Source organism: Chelonia mydas, chromosome 7 (assembly GCF_015237465.2).
Source record: "Chelonia mydas isolate rCheMyd1 chromosome 7, rCheMyd1.pri.v2, whole genome shotgun sequence".
Lineage (NCBI taxonomy): Eukaryota > Metazoa > Chordata > Testudines > Cheloniidae > Chelonia > Chelonia mydas.
Genome location: NC_057853.1, coordinates 45629783 through 45649844, shown reverse-complemented (window position 1 = coordinate 45649844; position 20062 = coordinate 45629783). Strand labels below are relative to the sequence as shown.

At 55.1% G+C, this 20062-nt stretch overlaps 1 protein-coding gene across 2 annotated transcripts in view; it reads left to right on the top strand.

Annotated features, from left to right (window-relative positions):
* Positions 1-306: 306 nt before the first annotated feature.
* The window catches only part of PCBP4 (poly(rC) binding protein 4), a 33688-nt gene continuing 13932 nt past the window's right edge, over positions 307-20062 (top strand). The window contains exons 1-2 of one of the 2 annotated variants that reach the window (XM_027824330.3): positions 307-521; positions 19533-19701. In XM_027824330.3, the coding sequence (XP_027680131.1) occupies positions 19591-19701 (111 nt within the window). In that variant the 5' untranslated portion in view covers positions 307-521; positions 19533-19590. The remainder of the gene's footprint in view (positions 522-19532; positions 19702-20062) is intronic. The other variant, XM_027824331.3, reaches the window with a different exon arrangement.

Sequence of the window (20062 nt, the reverse complement as noted above, 5' to 3'; positions counted from 1 at the left end):
AACAGCAGGTGCCCAAGGGTTGATGGCTGGGTGGCACACTAGCTACCTGCTCTGTGACAGGCAGTGAGGAGGGGAGAGAGCAATGGAAAGGGAAGAGCCCTCCCTGTGCCAGGGACCCCGTGCCTGGCCCGCTGGCGGTGTCCTTGACGCTGGGCTGGCCGCGCCGGCCGCTCGGTTACCAGGAAAGAATGCAATTACAAAGGGCGAGCATATGCCAGCGGAGGGGGGGCCGGTGGGGGTGGGGGATGGAATGTCCCTGTCCTTGGCAGATGGCCTTACCCAGTATGCATTGTTCCTTTTAGTGTCTCCTTTATCCGCTGTAATTGGATCCTAGAGGGAGGGATGGAGGATGGGCGGGATGGGGGGTGGGGGGGGGGAATATTCCCGAGCCTCTGGCCTGTGCCTCGCCTGTCAAGCATTTCATTGTTCTTGGCTGATGTCACTCCCAGTTGTTACCAGCGCCTCTCCGGGTGACAATGTGGGACTAAGAGGCGCAGCCAGCCCGGGGACAGACAGAAAAGGTAAGCGAACGGGGGAGATCTGTAACTCTGGGGGTGCCGGCACGGCAGAGAGGGTGCCCCGGCAGTGGCACCACAGCAGAGCAGGGTGCAAGGTGTTACTGATTGAGATAGCAAGTCTGCCCGGAGTGGGGGTGAAATAGTGACTGGGCAATGGAACTGGGGGCGAGGGGGGAACATGCCAGCCCCAACACCTGCTCCATGGGGTGAACACAAGGCGACTTTGCTTTGCATGCTCCATGGCTCGCTGAGTGGGATACAATGTACCAGCCCCGTCCCAGGCTGCTCAGTGACGCGGGGATTCGAGGAGAGAAAGAGCTAAAGTTTTCCTCCTCTCAGAGACATGTGTTTCCCTGGCAAGGAGCTCCAAAGCTGCCTCTGGGGGGCTGGGAGAAGGGAGCTGCTCCCAGAAACCAGTCGGAAGGGTCTGAGGATGCCTCTAAGTTACCTCCCCGCCCTGTTTTAGTTGGAGCGGAGAGGTCCCAGAGGCCAGGGAGCATATATGGTGCCAGAGGGCCAGTCCCCAGTCCAAGTGGCAGGTACCCAGCACCCGGGGGCACTTGCAGACTCACATGCCAGGAAGCGACAGGGTCTCCAGAGGACCTTTGTCTCTCCGCGCAGATTTGTTCCCATCGCCAGGGGCTGCACAGGGCTCAGCAAGGGGATTATTTTAGTGTCCAGGCAAGGAAGGGACTGGCAGTGCTGGCAGCAGCCTGACACAGCACTCTAGGCTTTCGGAAAGCTTCCCACTCACATAGCTCTGCCAGTGCTCCTCGGTCCTGACCCACTACCCATGCTACTCCTTTCCCAGCACCTTACTCCAGCTCAGCAGGGCCCATGCTCTGCTCCGCTGCTCGGACCTGCACCCAGCTCCTGCTAGTGGGCCACAGGCCCAGCCCTGCAGTCTCATTCCCACTCTGGGTCCCCCCTACCCAGCTCAGCTGGTGCCTCTCAGCCCTGTCTTGGCATCACGATACAGTGGCCCCAAATCTGACCTCACTGCATCTCCTATTCCTCTGGGCCTGAGCCCCCCCACAGCTCTTCCAGTGCCCCTCATTCCTATTCCCTGCCACCTGTACCTCTGAGCTGGGATCACCACTGTGCTGAATCAATGAGGACACAGATCCAGGGGAGTCAGTGATGAGGCCATCCAATTCATTCCACTGGTGACCCAGCCCTGGCCTCCTGCAGGGAAGCCCGCACGCACCACCTGCCGCCCCACAGCTGCAGATTGCTTTCATTCTTCCAACCCTGCTCTGTCCTTTGTTCCCATTAGCCACCCAAACGCCATTCGCTGCTGGGCATTGCTGGGCACCTTGCTCACACAGACCCGAGCACTACTCACATGACATAAAAATAATAATAAATAATAATAATAATGTGCATAGCACTGGGCACTGTGCCAGGCAGCCTGAGCCCACAAGGGAGGTGCCATATCTAGCAGGGCACTCCTACTCACAGTTGGGACAACAACAAAAAATCCCACCTATATAAAACTCCCTCTGGATGATCCACAGAGCAATTTTATGGTGCATCTCCAGGGAAGTCAATGGGGTGAACGTGGCCCATGTGTCCATTTGGCTGGCACAAAGGGAGGGGTGTAGAGGCAGAGAGTAGCCCTTGAGCCCCTCCATTTCCCAGGTGAGGTTTCCTGTTGAGCAAGATGAGCCACCACCCACCAGCCTGCTTAGATTGGTTTGCCCAGCTGTGCGCAAGAAGGGTTAATAAGGACCACCAAAGGTTGATGCCACATTCTTTGGGCGGGAGCTGTATCTTGGGAACCCCATGCTCAAAGGCCCTCAAATTTGGACCACTGACCCTACCCCACATCTCCATGAGGCACATCAATTTTCGAGACAATCTGAGTCAGCACGAGGATTTTAGGGCACTTGGAAAAAATGAGCTGGTAAACAGTAAGCAAGTCTTAACCTTAAGTAGAGCAAAAACAACGAGGAGTCCTTGTGGCACCTTAGAGACTAACAAATTTATTTGGGCCTAAGCTTTCGTGAGCTAGAACCCAAAGGGGTGTGTAAGGGGCTGGGTCCCAGAGAACGTCACTGCCATCAGCTGAGCTTTGCATGAGACAGCCACATTCCAAGCCGTGACTTTATCCTTTCCCTGCAATGGACATGACAAACTGGGGAAATCTCTGGCAGGTTTCACTGCCATCCCACCCCCACCCCTATTTCTGCTCTTAACCCCTATTTCAGCATGCCAACAGCTTTTGGCGTCCCTGGGTGGGCAACGAGGCTGCAATTTAGCCTTGCCCGGATCCCTTCCGGCGGTCTATATGAGCCTTCCAGGACCAGACTTCCTCCCCCCCAGCTAAAATCCAGATCCTGCAGAGAACCCCCTGCCCCTTAACCTCAAGACAGAATTTTCCAAGGGGCACCCCCCACCACGTGACATCTTCCCAGGAGTCTCCCCATCAGCTCCAGTAGGATGCTCCATGGCCATTCCCCTCTCCCAGCACCAGTGAAACATTCCTTCCCATCCCCTTTTCAGGTGTGGGGGACACTCCCAAGACCCCCTCCCCACCTCACCAAAGTACTCTCCTTCCCCAGCAGACTCTCTCAGCCCTGAGCTGCCCAAGGGTTTCTAATTCCCCTCTGGCCACAAACATTTGCCCCTTTGTCCTTTGAAAGCCTCACATCCTCCAGCCTGCCTCGTCTGTGTCATAAGGGAAGCAGGGACCAGCCTTCAGAGCATCTGTAAAGTGATCCTGTGAATGAACCCCCTCCTCCTCACAGGGCTAGGAACACATGGGGAATTGTTCTCGGCCCCAGGACGAGAGCACCCTCCTTCCTGTGAAAGCTGGGGGCGGGATGGGGAGGGCTAAAGAGGAAGCTACCCACACACACAAACTTTCACTGCAGCTGGGGAGCTCTGCATTACCCTTTGTGTGCTGGAGAATGTGGGGGCTCAGAGAGGATTAGGGGCACAGAGACTTGGTGTTCTGTATACACTGCATAGCCATCAAGGGCTTCCCCGATCGGCACTTCCTGGTGGCAACAGTGAAATTAGAACTCAGATCCTCAGAACAAAATGCACGGCTGCCGGTCCTAAGAAAGCCCCTGCACCCAGATGGCCAGTGACTGGCCTGATTTCTCTATGCTGGCTATTAGGGCACCAATTATCCCAGTTCAGTTTAGGGGTGCACAAAACATAAGGATTAAAACCCACTGATCCAGTGATCTGAGCACAGGATAGGGGGCCAGTGGCTTCCGAGTTCTAATCTTGGCTCTGCCATTGTTGCCTGGGGCCTGCAACATTATCTGTCAGTGCCTCAGTTTCCCCATCTAATGTGGGGACAATGTGGGGACATCTAATGTGGGGACCTATCCCTGGGGAAGCCATGAGGATTGTAAAGCACTTTGCAAGGAAAGCCATCTCATTATCATCCCTGCTACCCCAGACTGATGCGCTTGGAGCGGCGGGTCATTACACCTGGTCCTGCCCAGGCTGCCAGGGCCCTAAGTGGAAGGGGAGGGGTTGACTCAAGAGAGGCAGAGTGGACATCCAATCAAACGACAGAATGCCACAAGGTCCGGTGCATGCCTAGCACAGCTAAGCGCACACAAGAGAGCTGCTTCCCCAGCTCGCCTCCGGGCTCCTCCTCCTAGCGGGAAGAATGTGCTGGGCTCAGCTGACTCCCACTGGATCTAAGGTCCCCTGACAGGCAACCTGCAGGCGATCCTTAGCAAACCACCTTTGTAGCGGCTCTGGGAAGGGCAGGACAGAGTTGTGGGGAGTCAAAGGATATTTTAGAGAAACCAGGACCATCAAGCCAGGTCACCCCTGTTTTTGCTACAGTGCCCCACAGGTCCTAACCCTTTAATGAAGGGGTGGGGCAGAGGCGGGAGGGGGCTGGATCTCTCACAAAGGCTTCCTTTCTCCGCAGTGTAGATTAGTCATTGCCGTTCCCTCCGCAGGAGCACAGACAAACAGCAGACAAAGGCACATGTGAGCAGATAGTCTAGCATAGAAACCAAGCTGAACAAGATGGGGGTGGGGGTACGTAAAACCTCTCGGCCCTTCCTGTGCCATAAAGAAGCCAGGAGGGGCATGCTCCCCTCCTGCCCCCTAACCGAGCTGCCCTTATGGAAAAGACAAGGGCCGTATTTCAGACACAGGGCCCCAAGCACCGTGGCTTCCATGCAGTAACGTCCCGACAGCTGACCCGCATGGCAGGAATAGTCACGCTGCATTCACCCTCAAGCTCAGGGCACTTTGCAAATGCTCACAAAGTGAACTCCCCTAAGGTCTACACTACAGACCTACATCGGTTTAACTGCGTCGCTGAGGGGTGTGAAAAATCCAGCCCCCGAGTGACGCAGTTATACCAACGTTACCCCGGGATCAGCCTCTCCTGCCAGCATAGCTATTGCCAACGGGAGAAGCTCTCCCAAGGCATCTTGCAGCTGTAGCACTGTACATGAAGACAAGCCCTGAGTGAGGGGAGCAGCACTGGCCAAGGTGCTCCTCTGGTTCCTGTTACCATAACACAGGAGCACCTAACAGCCTTTAACATAGTCATCCTCAGCAGGGCAGGGAAGTACTGTCACCCCCATTTCACAGACGGGCAAACTGAGACACTGAGCGGCTATGTGACTTGCCCAAGGTCACTCAGAGCAGAGAATTGAACTCTTAGTCGCAGGCTAGCACCTAACCACTGGGCCATCCATTCTTTCCATAACACTTGGGGAAACTGAGGCACAGAGCCTTGTCCTTAGCTGCACAGCACATCAGTAGCAAATCCAGTCACCTGACCCCTCCGTCCACCCCTTCTTCCTTGCCATGGGAGGCGGGGGATATGGCCAGAGAAGCTCTTCTCCTGGGCAGCCAATCGTCCTGTCACTCAACCTGATTGTCTTGGTCAATATGCCACATCTGTGGGGTACACAAACCTACGGTCTTGGCAGGCCTGGAGCTGACTCAGCCCTCTGCAGAGAGCCACAGCCCTTGCCCTGGAAATGCCCCAGAGCTCAGGATCAGGAGGTCGCGGGAAGAATGTTAAAAATAAAACCCTTCCCAATGCCCCTGGGTGCAGTAGGCTCGGAACCCCGTGTCCAGCCCGCCCCTCATGCTTCAGGTCTAGCCATCTCCCTCTGCCAGCAGACCCCCAACTCCCACTCACTGGGACAGCTGAGGGGCTCCCCGGCCTGAGAGCTGTAGGGAGTCGGAACTGCCTTCGAGGCTCATCGCACCAGATCCGCTCTGTTCCCGTCCCTCAGCAGCAGGGCCAGCTCCCCGGGGCTTTGGGGTCTGTGAGCGGAGGTCTGTCTCTCTCTCTCCCGCCGGATCATACAAGCCCCAAGGGAAGTGTCTCCCTGCTGGCCCCTGGCTGTCCTCTGACAGTAAGCTGGGCGCTTTGATCACGGCTCCGAGCTCCATGGGCCAGGCATAGAGCGCTGCCCTGCCAATGGATCAGGCAGCAACAAGAGGCGTGGGCTGCTGATCCTTTTCATCCCATGACCTACTCTCTCATGCCATCTGCTCCCTTCCCAGGGTGCCAGTCGCACCCACTATCTGCCACGGCAAACACCGCTTCCCCGTCCCTGGGGAGCTGGGCACCAACCAGAGCAGGGGGACTACCTCTCCCCTCCCAGCTAGGAGGTAGGAATGCCTCTGCAAAACACAGTGCTGCCTGCAGACAAAGCCAAGGGCTGGCCATCGGCTTACTTTACCCAACCTCAAGCAGATCAAGTGAGGAGGGAGGGAGGGATCATCTCGGTAGGCGGGCCTCTGATCCGCACTAGGAGGGGGTTTTAGCAGACCCCTTCTGTGGTCGTGCACCAGATGCACTCTGGCATCACTTGACTGACTTCCAGGGGAACCCACGTGCCCCCCAAACGCTCTGCTAAGACAACGCCCCAGCCACAGAAGGGCTGCGCCTCCCATCCCCAGCCCGAGCGGGCAGAACCCACCTGGCTAAGATTCAGAGTAATGGGTCCCCAGCGCTAACACCGCTGATTTTGCTGGCCTGACTCTGGATCGACCCCTGCGTAAGAGGAGCTCAGAGTGGGGCCCAGCTACCAACTGGGGTCTCGAGGAGTAATTGGGGTTAGAGGCTGGAGGAGTGTGACTGTCACTCATGTGTGGGCGGGGGGGGGCAAGAACTCCCACAGGGCTTATGGACAGGAGCCATAAGAGGGGTGGGGGTCCCCCAGCAGGGACTGCCCCTTGGGATCAGATGGTGTATCTCACCACTGGTTTCCTGATGGGCTTCTGTGAAGAGCACATGCAAAGTTGCTCCCTATGGGGGGGGGCACCTGCCCAGCTGCAGAGCTAGGAATTAGCTCCCATATCTGGGAGAAATGGGGGCATCTGGCCAGGGCTGTCCTGGGCTATTGCAAGGTGAGGGGCAGGAAGGGGTGTGGCCAGGGCAGCCCCATGTGCTGCTGGCTTCTGCAGGGGCTGCCATTGCTGATCCCCCTTTGGTCTCACTGCACCAGTGTTTATCTTGTGGCTGCATTTCCCCACCCCTTACACGCCCCAGCAGACTCGTATCACGTTATTTCAGCCCCATAGATGGCTCCTGAATCACGGAAAACCCGCGTTCCTTTACAAACACTAGTCGGTGAGCGCACGCTCAGTGCCTGTCCACAGGGGAACTCAGCAGCCAGCCCATGCCCGCAGCGCTGCCACACCCGCTCAGCAATGCCTGCTGGGGTGTGCGCTCACATCCTGCTGGCATCCGTCACCTTCCGGGGCACTGCTGGCACTGAACTGTGGCACACGCAGCTGCTCCTACCCCCTAACCCTCTCCCCACACACACTTCCTGCAGGTCCTGCGGTCTCCTACCCACCCACTGACCTGTCCGAACCCTGGTTGGCTCTAGGGGCGTGGAATGGCTGTAGACACAATTCAGGAAGGCAAGATGACCTCACCTTCTCCAGCAGCCACGCCAACCAACCCTGGACTGCCCGGGGCTCTGTAAGCAGGGAGCTGTTCAGAACCGCTAGGCCCTGGCAGAAATGCATTGCGGGGCTAGGCTCTCAGTTGCTTTTCATCGGCCTAACCCCATCAAAGCTGGCGCAGCTCCACTGAGAATCCGGCCCCTGGAGGGCTGCCCAGGAAGGGAGCTGAAGGAGAGACCCCCTTAGCACCCCACATGATCGCTGCAACATGCGAGAGACCTGTCCCCTTTCCCAGCCTGCGTTATCATCCTCTTCAACAAAGCTTGGCATGCCGTCTCCTGAGCTGGAGTCCAAATAAACCCCCCCATTACCCGAGACCCTTTGATGGGATAGCTGCCGCCTGGGACAGCTGGTCGAGATCAGAGAAGCGGCTTGACCGTGTCTGCATTTACACAGCTGTTGCCTTCTCGCTGGGTAAACTAGCATTTTGTGCCCGGTTTTCTTTAGGATTCGCAGAAGGGAATCCAGGGGCTTAAATATTTTGACCCTGGATATTAAACCACCCAAAGTCCCCTCCCCCTTCGCCACCCCCCTCCCCAAGTACAGCCGTGTCAGGGCGGTTCAGAGCAGCGGGACCCAGGTGCGGGCTGGATTGAGCACCCCAGCTCGCATGTGAGTTTGCATTCCTTGAATGCTTCCCCTGAACTGGGCGAGGACATCACAGATTATTGGCAGTGGTGGTGCCGAGTGCGGGGAAGGGGTGGGGGGCTCGGTAAAAGTTGCTCAGAGGGTAATGAGGGCTTACACGTGGGTGCGGGGGGACAAACAAATGCACACGGAAGACCAGGAATGGGCCCTTGAAAAAAAGCCGACCTCTTGGAGAATCAGTCTCCCCAGAAGGGAGACCAGAGAAGGAGGGCTACAAGGACAGATCTGTCATATGCAAAGGCAAAGCAAAATACAGCAGGCCAGAGACTAGGGGCCTTCTGAGCCACAATCAGTGGACAGCATGGGAGATAAAGTGGGCGGTGCTGTAACTATGCCCCACCTACAAGTCCAAGCCCCATCCATAAACCCAAGATATAGTTATGAACCCCAATCTTGCCCACAAGCTAAAACCCAAGACGCGCCCACACTCTCAGCCCCATCCACACACCCAAACCTCATTACAAGCCACGCCTACAATTCAAAACCCCACCCACAAGCCAGAACCCTGCGCGCAGTCCCACACCCTGCCAGTCCCAAAACATGCCCATACTTCCAAATCCCACCTACAATCTAGCACCAGATGCTTCTGGCCCAGTGATCAACAGGAACAGTTCACCGTACCCAGAGTTGTCGGAATCGTTCTGGGCTACCGTCTCACTGGGATGGGCAGCACAGAACTTGGGTGCAAGGCTGGCTGGCTGCAAGCACAGGCTCGGGTCACATTTGGGAAGCCCCAGCCAGTACAGTCCATCTGACCCTGGCTATGCAAACATCTCACCAAGGAAAAGGCAAGATTAGCTGGTGTTCTTTAACAAGGCCAGGGCTGTGTGTTGCTCAGCTGTATTTATTATAGGCATTTCAATAGCACCCATCACCTTAGTGTCTGGGCACTTTTAACATTTAACTCTTTAAATGACAAACAACATTTCCCAAATATAGGGAGCAAAGCCCCACGCTGATCTTGCAACATATACGAGGCAGCAATTTTGCCGTCAGCCTGAATGCAAGGGGTATGGGCAGGAGCTGGTGCTTACAGAAACCTAGGCACGGTTGCAGCACTCCCTGGACACAGGGAGCTGGATTAGAGCCAGGTCCTAGATATCTGGGCCTGGCACTCTGGGAGAGCCCAGAGCAGCGAGAAACCCAGGGCCTGTTCAGGGAGAGGTGGAAGGGGAAGATCAAAGAGCCTGAGAAGGAACAGAAGGAAGAATCCATTTGAACAGGGACAGGGAGCAAGAGCTCAGAGCCTTGGGAGCATGTGGCCGAGGAGAAGGGGAACGTGGGAGGGGGAACTGATGTGTTCGGGGAAGCCCACAATTTTGGTGGACCCAATCCTGTTTAGTTTTTAACCACCCCTGCCTCTGCCACTGCTCTGCCCTCATCCAGTAACAGGCCACCGACATCAGCACAGGAGACATCCAGCAGCCTGTGTATGCCAGCAACGTAGGTGGGTGCCACCCCGACGCTCCTCACCCAGGGGGAGTAACACCTGCAGACTGCTGGGGAGCGCTCCAGCATTGCATTCCCCCAGCTTGTACCCAGAGCGCTGGGCTGCACTGCCTACCACTGCCTTTGGGATGCATCTCGCATAGCTGGACTAGTTAACAACCAAGTAGATAAGGACAAATAAATCAGTGGCTCTTCCACTGGCCTGCTGGGTGACCCTGGCCAGTTCCCTGCCCCATGCCTCAGCTTCTCCATCTGTAAAACAGGGGATAATGATACTGACCCCCTCAGTGAAGCGCTTGGAGACCTACTGATGGAAAGAGCTGTATAAGAGTGAGGCATCATCATCAAGGGAGGGCCAGAACTAGGCACCTTCACACAGATAGCAACGTCCCAGAGATAAGAAATATGATGATGTGCTGTGGGAGTGCCAGGCAATGCCAGGGCCTGAGTGTGTTAGCTGGTCATTGAGCCCTTGTCATGTTCCTTACCTTGCTGCTCCGAAGAGTAGAGATGGCCGAGCACAGGGAGGGCGAGGGTTAGGGGTGGGCTGATAGGACATGGGGTGGTCACCCAGGTTCTAGTGAAGGTACCAGTGCAGAGTCTAAAGGGCAGATTGTCCCTGCCCCTATTCAGGGACTTAATGGAGATCCTGGTACGAGCTAGGACAGCCCTCAGGGTTGTGCCTCTGATCAATGGGGCTTTGCAGGGCATAGGATGGCTGTGGTGCGGGTCTAACCTTTACTACCCTTCCTTCTTCTGGCCTGCCCCTTGCCTCTGCTCTGTGCATGTCTTGTGCCAAGGCTCTTGCAGAAGAGACGGAGAACTGGCACAGCCAGCTGTGCACTGGGCGTAGGAGCGTCCCACTCTGGCAGTACTCTTTAGGGAGCTGTGTGGCAGCTCACAGCATCTAAAGTAAATCTCCACTCAGGCCCTCCAGCCGCAACAGACCCTGCTTCCGGAAACTCTGCCAGCCCCGGACTCAGCCCGGATCCACCAGTACCTTTGGCCGAGACTCCAGTCCCATCTGGATTGCTCTCGATCACACTCCCATACGCCAGCCTCGTCCCTGCGCATGCACATCTGGCAACCCAGAGCCCACGACCAGCTGTCCCTGCATGCCCAGCTGGATTCATGTTCATCTCGCTAGGACGTGGGGCTGGCCGGGAGTGAGAGGTAGTGGCGCGTGCATTGGGTTTGCAGAATGGGGCTACTGAGGCAATATTATCCATACCTGTTACAGTCCCCTTCTTCCCGCACCTCAGCTTACCTCTCTGTGGGCGCACAGACCCGAGTGCTGCCATTTCACACAACGCGACCCAGTTAAACCTCAGGGCTATTGTAAACCCTGCCCGGTAGGGGTGAATAGTTCCCAGTCAGCTTCAGAAAGATGGCCGTGCAGTTTCTTAGGGCAGGTCTACACTACAAACTTACAGCAGTGCCTGGCACAGAGGCCCTAAGCCGACGGGAGAGAGCTCTCCCGTCAGCTTACTAACTCCACCTCTGCAAGACGCAGTCGCTAAGCCGGTGGGAGAAGCTCTCCTGCCAACATAGCGCTGTCGACACGGGAGTTCAGGTCGGTATACATGCATCACCCAGGGGTGTGGATTTTTCACTCTCCTGAGTGCCGAGTTATACAGCAGTCAGTACGCAGCGTAGACCAGACCTTAGAGAGACAAGGGGGGTGAGGGAATCTCTTTTATTGGACCCATTTCTGTTAAGGACGTTTCGAGCTACTCAGAGCTCTTCTTCAGGCCGGAGTTCTGTGCTGTATCTGCACAGAGCTCTGTGTAAGCTCAGGAGCGTGTCTCTCTCACCAACAACAGCTGGTCCAATAAAAGACATTACCTCACCCACCTCGCCTCTCTGATATCCTGGGACAACAGGCTACAACAACGCTGCAAACATTCAGTTTCCACAGCTCCCATTCGCCAGGAACCGTGACCAATGGGAACTGGGGGGGCCACACATATGGATGGGGCAGCACGCAGAGCTGCCTGACCGCACCTCCATGTAGGAGCCGGGGGGGGGACATGCCACTGCTTCCGGGAGCTGCTTGAGGTAAGCGCTGCCTGGAGCCTCCATCCCTGATCCCCTCCTGCGCCCCAACCCCCTGCCCCAGCCCTGATCTCCCTCCTGCCCTCCAAACCCCTCAGTCCCAGCCTGGAGTACCCTTCTGCACCCCCAATCCCTCATCCCCAGCCCCACTCCAGATCCCATACCCCCAGCCAGAGCTCTCACCCACCCCCGCACTCCAACCCCCTGCCCCAGCTTGGAGCCCCCTCCCGCAGCCCAAACTCCTCATTTTTGGCCCTACCCCAGATCCCTCACCCCCAGCTGGAGCCCTCACCCCCTCCCGCACTCCAACCCCCAATTTTGTGAGCGTTCATGGCCTGCCATACAATTTCCATACCCAGATGTGGCCCTTGGGCCAAAAGGTTTGCCCACCCCTGCCTTAACTCCTTATTTATACCTTTCCTCCATCCCCCACTGTGCTCTGATTGGCTGAGCTCTCAGAAGTGACTGGGTGTGGCCAGTCAGGTGGCTTGCCCACAATGAAAACTTCCTCTACAGCTTCAGAGTAGCAGCCGTGTTAGTCTGTATCCGCAAAAAGAAAAGGAGTACTTGTGGCACCTTAGAGACTAATTCAAATAAATTTGTTAGTCTCTAAGGTGCCACAAGTCCTCCTTTTCTTTCTACAGCTTCAGAAACAGTTACTGAGCATGTCCGGTAATGACCACGCTCTACTTCAGGGTCTTTCTAGGCCCCCTGGTGCTGAGTTGCTCTGCTCAGATGGGCAGATACAGAGTACGCCAGTTGCAATCCGCATCCTCTCCCCATGGCTCCTCTCCTGTGCCTTAAGCCAAACAAAGTCAAATGCTGCAGTGTGCAGCAGGCAGGTTACACTTGCTGATATGATGCCGGTCTGAGTGTGGAAGTGGGAAAGCATGTGCATGATTGGGTTGCTTGGGCCCAATAGTTAAAAGTACGGACCTGCTCCAGCTTCCCTCAGGTGGAGGGTTTAGTGTTCAGCACTTCTGAAAATCAAGGCCCGTGCTATTCTGGTGCTAGAGGGCATGTGACTGGTGGATGTCTTAGCTGGCGATTCCCTGGATTTGTGGTTGTGGTGGAGAGACTTGCTTTAACTGGGAGTAAACGGAGTATTCTGTTGCGGGGAACGCCCACCCGTATGCTCTCCCAGGTCCTGGGTGTGCAGCAGCTGTCTGATTGGCTATCCCTGACCCTGGAGCTGGGTTGGCAGCACGGGATAGGAAAATGGCCAGGCAGGATACAGCCCTGCACAAACTGAAGTTCTTAAACAACAGCCGCTGTGCTCAGACACACAGGGTGCAAGGTGCAGTCTGCGGGAAATCAACGTGTGTCCAGTGTCAAAGGGACACGCTGGCAATTGAGCATTGGTGGCACAAAAACAACCGTCAGCAGCTGTGTCCCAGCACTCCAGGAGCCTGTCATTAATACACTCGGGTGGACGGGGAAGGTATAGAGCTAGCAGTTTTCCTGAACACATCCAACTTTGCCTGAGGTCTGCTTGGGAGTAACTAGACACCCCTCTCATGTCCTGTAAGAGCTGGCTTGGATTGCTCAAGGGCTGTCTTTATTTTGGGTGTTTCACTGTTTGGTCACGGATACAAAAGGGATCAACCCAGAGTTTTATCTCGTATGCTCATTTCGTAAGGCATCTTTTAGACACGCTGTAGTCCAGCCTACGCTGCATGGTCTGTCATGCTGTGTAGTCATTCACTGCCCTGCACGGGGCTCCGCATTCTGTGCTGCATCTGTGTTGGCCCAGATTAAGAGTGGGGAGGGAAAAGTGGCTGTGTAGCTCCTAGATTCTGGGGCTAGCCAATGTAAGGTAGAGCAGCCTCAGGCTGCTCTAACTTATGTGCAGCTGTCAACAGCCCTAAAGGGCCGACAAAAATAGCTGGAGTGCAGAGGCGAGCCAGCCACACCACCTCTGACAGTAAGGGGGAACTCTCAGGTAGTCAGATAAGCCAAGGTAAGGGGGATCCAGAAGCTGCCTGGCACGGTGAGTGCAAAATGGGTGCAAAATACCATATGAGCCCAAGGATAAATTTACCCAGGTGTAAATGTCTGCTCAAGGCAGTGGAGACTCAGGCACAAAGAACTAAAGGGATATTGTCAAAACCAGGGAGCGGTCCCAAAGGTAGGTTTACTTATAAGGTCCTGGGTGGAAGGGAGTTCAATCAAAACCTGATGGCACTTTAAATGTTTTCAACAGTTCCTGGCAAGGCTGGTAATCCTTGACCAGACCCTCAGCAGCTGTAAATTGACACACTAGCTCTATTGACCACAAAGGAACGATGCTGATTTATACCAGCTGAGGCGCTGGCCCCCGAAGGACAGCACTGTGAGATCTTAGGGCAGAGAGCAGGTCTTTGGCTGCACTGGGGCTCCAGTCCTGCTCCTTCAATCACAATCACAATCCTGCTAGTGCTGAGAAACAGGAAGTGACACTGATCGGATGAAACTAACCAACAGTGGGTCAGCCTCCCCATTGAAATGGAAAACGAGATATATGGAGAAAAGCACATTGGCGGATCTAAAGCCGTCCCACCTCAGTCACCTGAGCAGTTGTTAGTCGCAGGTCAAGCCATCTTTTAGCAATATCAGGGTGTTCCCCTTTAACTGAGACAGCTCAGTCACCAGCCCCTGTACCACTCCTAGCACCGCCAACCGACAAAGACCTCGTGTATGGAGGTGTCTAGATCGCTGGTGAGAATGAGCAGCTTTGGGATGTGCCCTGCAGTGTCTATTTCTTTACTAAGGCAGTGAGGGGGAGGAAAACGATTCTTCTGGGTTACCTCAGAGGTTCGCCACACAATCAGAACCAGAAAATTACCCCAAGGGAGGGTTTACTGAAAGCAAAGCTGAACACTGCTCTAAGCACCAATGGCTTGGTCTGCGAGGAAATCTCACACCATGCTCAGGAGAAGCTCTGATGTAGCCCACAGATAGATCCCGTTTATAAGGGTTTATAATTCCCCACAGGTAACCCATCATTGGAATGCAGGACCCAGTGAGAGACAGTCCCTGCCCTGAAGACTAAAAAGGCAAGACAGACAAAAGGTTGGAGGATTATTACTCCCATTTTACAGATGGGGAACTGAGGCACAGGAGGCCTCAATTCAGCAAAGCATTAAAGCACAGATGTACGTCCCTGAAGTTGGGACTTGAGAACATGCTTAAAGTTTAGCACATGCTTGCGTGTTTTTGCTGAATCGGGGCCAAAGAGAGTAAGGGATTTGCCTGAGATGACACAGAAAAACTGTGACAGATTTTAAGAATTAAACCCAGATCTCCTGAGTCCCAGTCTCAAGCCGTAACACAAGACCATCCTTCCGTACTATGGCACAGCTGGCCTTTTATTTTAGATTAAGGAAAAACAAAACAAAAAACCCCAAGAAAGAACAAAAGTAAAGTCTCCAGGCGTGGGAGGGGGCGGGGGAAGAGGTGAGAGGTCTTCTCTGTAACATTCAGCATTAACTCTGCCTTGCAAAGTGACACTGGCAAGCAGGCAGGCTCCTCAGACATTAAAGCTACAAAGTATAGAACGCAAAACCATAACAGATACACAGCATGTGCCACAATCACCCAAACATTGCAGCTCTGATGGTGTTAAATCCTGCTGCCCTCCAACAGACCCTGCATAAAACAGGCTTTGCACACGGGGAGCGAGGGGCTGGAATTCTGCTTCTTAAGCCAACAGCAAGGCAAGGAGCACATGTGCGTGTACACGTGTCTCTCACACACAGGATTTGGAGCCAGCAGATCCTCCTTTATGGCCAGCGTCACACCCCCTCCCTTACACACCAGCTCCCGTAATGCACCTCTGAGCAGCATCTCTCCTTAGCGTGGAGGCCTCCCCATGCAGCAGAGCTGCGATTGTTCCCTGGCATTTCAGACTTTCCATGACTGCACAGTGGGGGCAGGAACTGGCCTGATAGGTTTGGTGAAACCTTTAGCAGCAGCCAGTAAATTCCCCTGCAGGTGACTCACGATCCCAATGCTGGCTTTAATAGTGTTCCTTGTTTCCATGCTCTCTCTTTAGCCCCTTTATTAGCAAACCTCTGAGACAATCAGCCTGTTAGTTTGGTGTCCCCACCGCACTCTGGCCATGCAAAGCCTCAGTCACTGCTCCTGCAAAGCTGCCAGTGTTCTCTTGCCATCCACTATCTTGGATGCTTTCTTGGGGACCCCCACAGGCCAGCCCCACTATTTGCTGGGTCAAGGCAAAATCAGCGGTAGGACCATGCATGTCGCCTTGCTGACAGCGCTGACGAGCCGGATGGCTCCCAGGGAGTGATGCCGGATTCCCAGGTAGGACAGCGGAGGCGACAGGGATCTGAGCCCCGGGAAGCTAAGGGAGGGGTTACAGAGGGACTGGAGCCAGCACAGAGGGTGCAAACAGCCTGCAGTGAAGCAAGGATAACTCTGATGAGTCGAGGTGGTGAACTGCAGCCCTGCTGGGAGAAGGCCTCTGACACCACAAGGGAAGCTGAACCCAGCCATAATGTAGCTGGGGGCCTTTGGCTTAGTCAACCCATAATTTAAGGGATTGCCCTTTCCCATCCACCCATCCATTTCCCCCCCCATTCCCCTCCCGCTGCCTTCCTCACCTAAGTGATGTCACTCAGATCCCCTACAGCTCAGACACACCCACACACAAACCCTCTCCGCTGGAGCATCCTCCCGCCACCAGCACAGTGCAGGGCACGGCCCAACCTCTCCTTACCGGAACGGTGACTTTGCGAAGGCTGGACGGTGCTCACCCAGCCCGATAGATGTAGTCACTCCCACGGACCTGCATGCGCTCCTGCCAGCCACAGCCGCAAAGGCCAGGGCAGTAACGCCCAGAGAAAGGTATCAGTAGATTGACCGATCCAACGTTCCATCCCGTCTGGTGTCCTGACTGCACCAGAGGCCGATAGCTGATGCTTCAGAGGAAGGTGAGCAGAACGCCATACTCCGTCTCTCCTCAGCGATAGCATCTCTCCTGGCAGGGAGATGTGCTAATCCACCTGCTGATTGTCCATGGGGGTGGAGGGGGAATCCTGCCAGGCCCCTGCAACAGGCCACCAGCTTATGCCCTTGAAGAGGAGGCTGGATTCCCCTTCCATCTTTCCCTTCGCCATCATAGCTACCCACCACTGCTGGCACTGTGCAGAACGTGAGCCAGCCCCTGCTTATCTGTGAAAGGGGCAACACTCCCACCCAGGACCATGCGTGTTTTAGGGCCCGGGGTTCTGGTACATTGGCTTCCCAGTGCAGACAGAACCCAGCAGACCTAGGGAGAGACCCAGACCCAAACCCCCTGACGGATGCAGGCCCCATCGTCCATTTTGGCCATGCTCCACTTAGCACAGGAGGGAAGGGGAGAGGCAGAGAAGGCTTTAAGCCACCATCCCAGATCCTTGGCCCAGCCCCTCGTGCAAGTCAGAGCAGCAGGAAGATTTCCTGGTTTTAAATCGATTGTCTCAGGGCTGCTCTAACTTACACTTGGCTGCAACAGCCCCTGCCACTCCTCTGCCCCTGGCTACATCCCCTATCCCCAGATCAGCTGCCTTTGCTACCCCTTTATGCCCCCAGGACTGCACCAGGGCACAACACTGGGAAAACAGATCGGGGGTGGGGGCGCGGAGAGCGAGGGGGCAGCATACAAACCAGATTCCAAAACAAACTTTGCAGCTGTCTGAGCCTCCCACCTCTGCGTAGGCTGGACTAAAACCCAGGTTCCAAAAACCCCAGCACTCCCACTCATTTCCCCAGTGTGATATTGGCACAACTTCCGTCAGCAGCGTCTCCTCACGGCAGCCCCCTCGAACTCACCCCCTTCCCCAGCTCACCGACCCGCCTCCCCCTAGACTCATGCCAGCCCCTTTGTTCGGCTAATCCCTGGGGATCTGCTCTCCCCACATCACTGGATGAGCGTAGTGCTGGGGAAGGGTCTGGACTGCCAGGCCTGGAGACCAAAGTCCTCTAGTCACAGCTCAGGTTCAGGACAGGCCTTGGCCACATGCTTGCCCCACCCCAGTGGGTGGAAAGCACTGTCCGGATCAATTGCTCAGCTTAACTAATTGAAAGCTCTAATAAGAACATTTCAGCGCAACATCGCACCGGCTTACTCAAGCATAACGCCTAAGTGAAGGAGACGGAGCAGGAGCCTAATGCCCAGTCTTGGGACACAGGGAGCCTGCTTCTGTCAGCGTTAGCTCTATGCCAGCCCTTGGTTTGGCTCCTGCGTTGCTCCATCCCCCTCCCCACTTTGTTGAACCCACCTTGTCTCATGACATCACCCGGGGCAGGTTATTAAACAACGTCCGCTCTAAACAGTCTAGTCGAGCGTTTCATACACGCTAACCCACAAGCTTTTTAACTGATACATTTTTACTTCTGCTAACACTCTTCATTGGTACCTCCTTAGTGATCTTTCTTTAACTACTGCTACCCTCCTCCTTCCTCGGTCTAGCGGGCTTTTCATTGTGTTCTATTGCTTCTTACAACAGCGGTCTTATTCTCACTTATGTGCTTCTTGGGCCCTTGGACTTACTGGCTAGTTTTGGTCTGACGGTATCCATCTTCCCTAGTGTGTCTCACTGGGGAGATCTGCACCTGGCTCATAAATCACGCGTTTGTCTGGGTTGCTTTGCCCTGTTAGCTACGCAGCCCAAGAATCTGCCATAGAGCCGGCGCAGACCATCGTTCTGATTTTTACAATCTTTACCATTGTTTTAGCAACGTTTGAAAAGCCATGTCAACAAGCCACCAGCAGAAAGCAGGAAAAGTCCCTCTGACATTTTCTTATAACCCAACTAAATATACAACAGCTGCCTCTCTACCGTTCTTTAATATACATTAGCTCACACAGTTTGTTACACAGCTGTTTGCACCGTCTGGGGTCAGAGCATTGGCCTGGCCCCATGTGTAACATGACGCTCCTTGCTGGTTCGTCAAGCAGCAGGGATCAAACCTGAGACCAGCTGGTTCGACATGCAGGAGCCTCTAAAAGACACACCTGGGTTAGCCCCGGCAGTCAAGGCCTCCTCAGCCTCTATCTGTGGCTCAGCGACCATGAGATGGAGACAGAGCGCCACGTGGAGTGGGTGTGGCCCATCAAATCCTTGGCCTCTCTGCCGAGTGGGCCCCATAGTGCCAGCCATGCCCATTGCTTTTGAGAGCTGGACGTTTGTTGCCTAGGATCAGGGCCAATGCCACCAACTCAGCACACGCCTGCCACACCGGAGGGTAGCAACTGTTGGCCACCCCACTGCTGTGATGCAGGCTCTGTTCAGTATTCCAGTCCTGGTCATTATTATAAATCACTTACCCAGGGCCATCCCCTTGCACAGGCGCACAGAGAGAGAGAGAGGACAGGCTCTGCCATGAGCGATCTCAGATGTTCCAGACACAGGGTGACAACTCAGCGAAGGGAGGGTGTGGGGAATTCTTAGGGAGGAGGGGATCCTCATAGAAAGGATCCCTAAAAGAAGGGGATTAAGGGGGAGGGTTGGAGGAAGAGGTTGTTCCTTTAAGGGCTGAGTTTCCCAGACAGAGTCTGAACAGGGCAATCACTGAACACCGCAGAGAGAAGGCGCTGGGCAGACAAGCAGCAGAGTCACCTCGACCCCTCTGCCATCCCTGCTATATCTTGCCAAATGCCTAATGCCCTGGCTCAGTCACGCGGCCTTTAAGGCTCAGGGCCGTGTGCGGGTTCAGTGCTAAGTGCAGCCCAGCTGCCATATTTGCTCGCATGCTTTGTCCTAGCATCTATCTCATGGCTCTGCAGGGCACTCTGGGAGAGCTGGGGTGAAGCCACAGGCTGCCCAGCCAGCCTGGGCTTTGCTGCAATACTGACCGCAAGCCTCCTGCAGAGCAGGGTTACAACGGTAGTGTGGGTAAGCAAGCGGCCAAGGACCACGCAGGGGCTTGCTGAACCCAATGATGTTCCTCTCTCTGCAGATTTAGCTGCTTGGCTCCCTACTAGCCTCCGGGTGCTGGTTTGCCCAGAAGCTGGTTCATGCATTCCTATACCATGGCATCGCCAGACAGGATGAGTGGCTCAGATACCGGCCTGGAGGAGCCGGAGCTCAACATTACTCTCACACTCCGGATGCTCATGCACGGGAAGGTAAGTGTGCTCCTCCGGCTGGGATTCCCTCCAGGCTCTCTTGGGAAAGCAACATTAGGAGTTCTACCCTGGGGCAGAGAGCTCCTTCAGGCTGCGATCCCTGGGGCTGGCCCAGAGGAGCGGCATGGGCGATTGGGGTCTGCATTGGGCTCAGACAGACAGCTGGTGTTGAATTTGCAGGGCTCACATTTTGCTTTCCCAAAACTAATCCCATTTAGCAACAATCAAAGCCTGACCCTGGGACGTCTGTGCTCCAGCAGAGGTCCATTTTAGAGTAGAACCACAAAACATTCATCGGAATGTCAGTCCGAGATCACGTTTTGTAGCAAAACTGTAGAAACGTCAAGTTTCAGTTCAACAA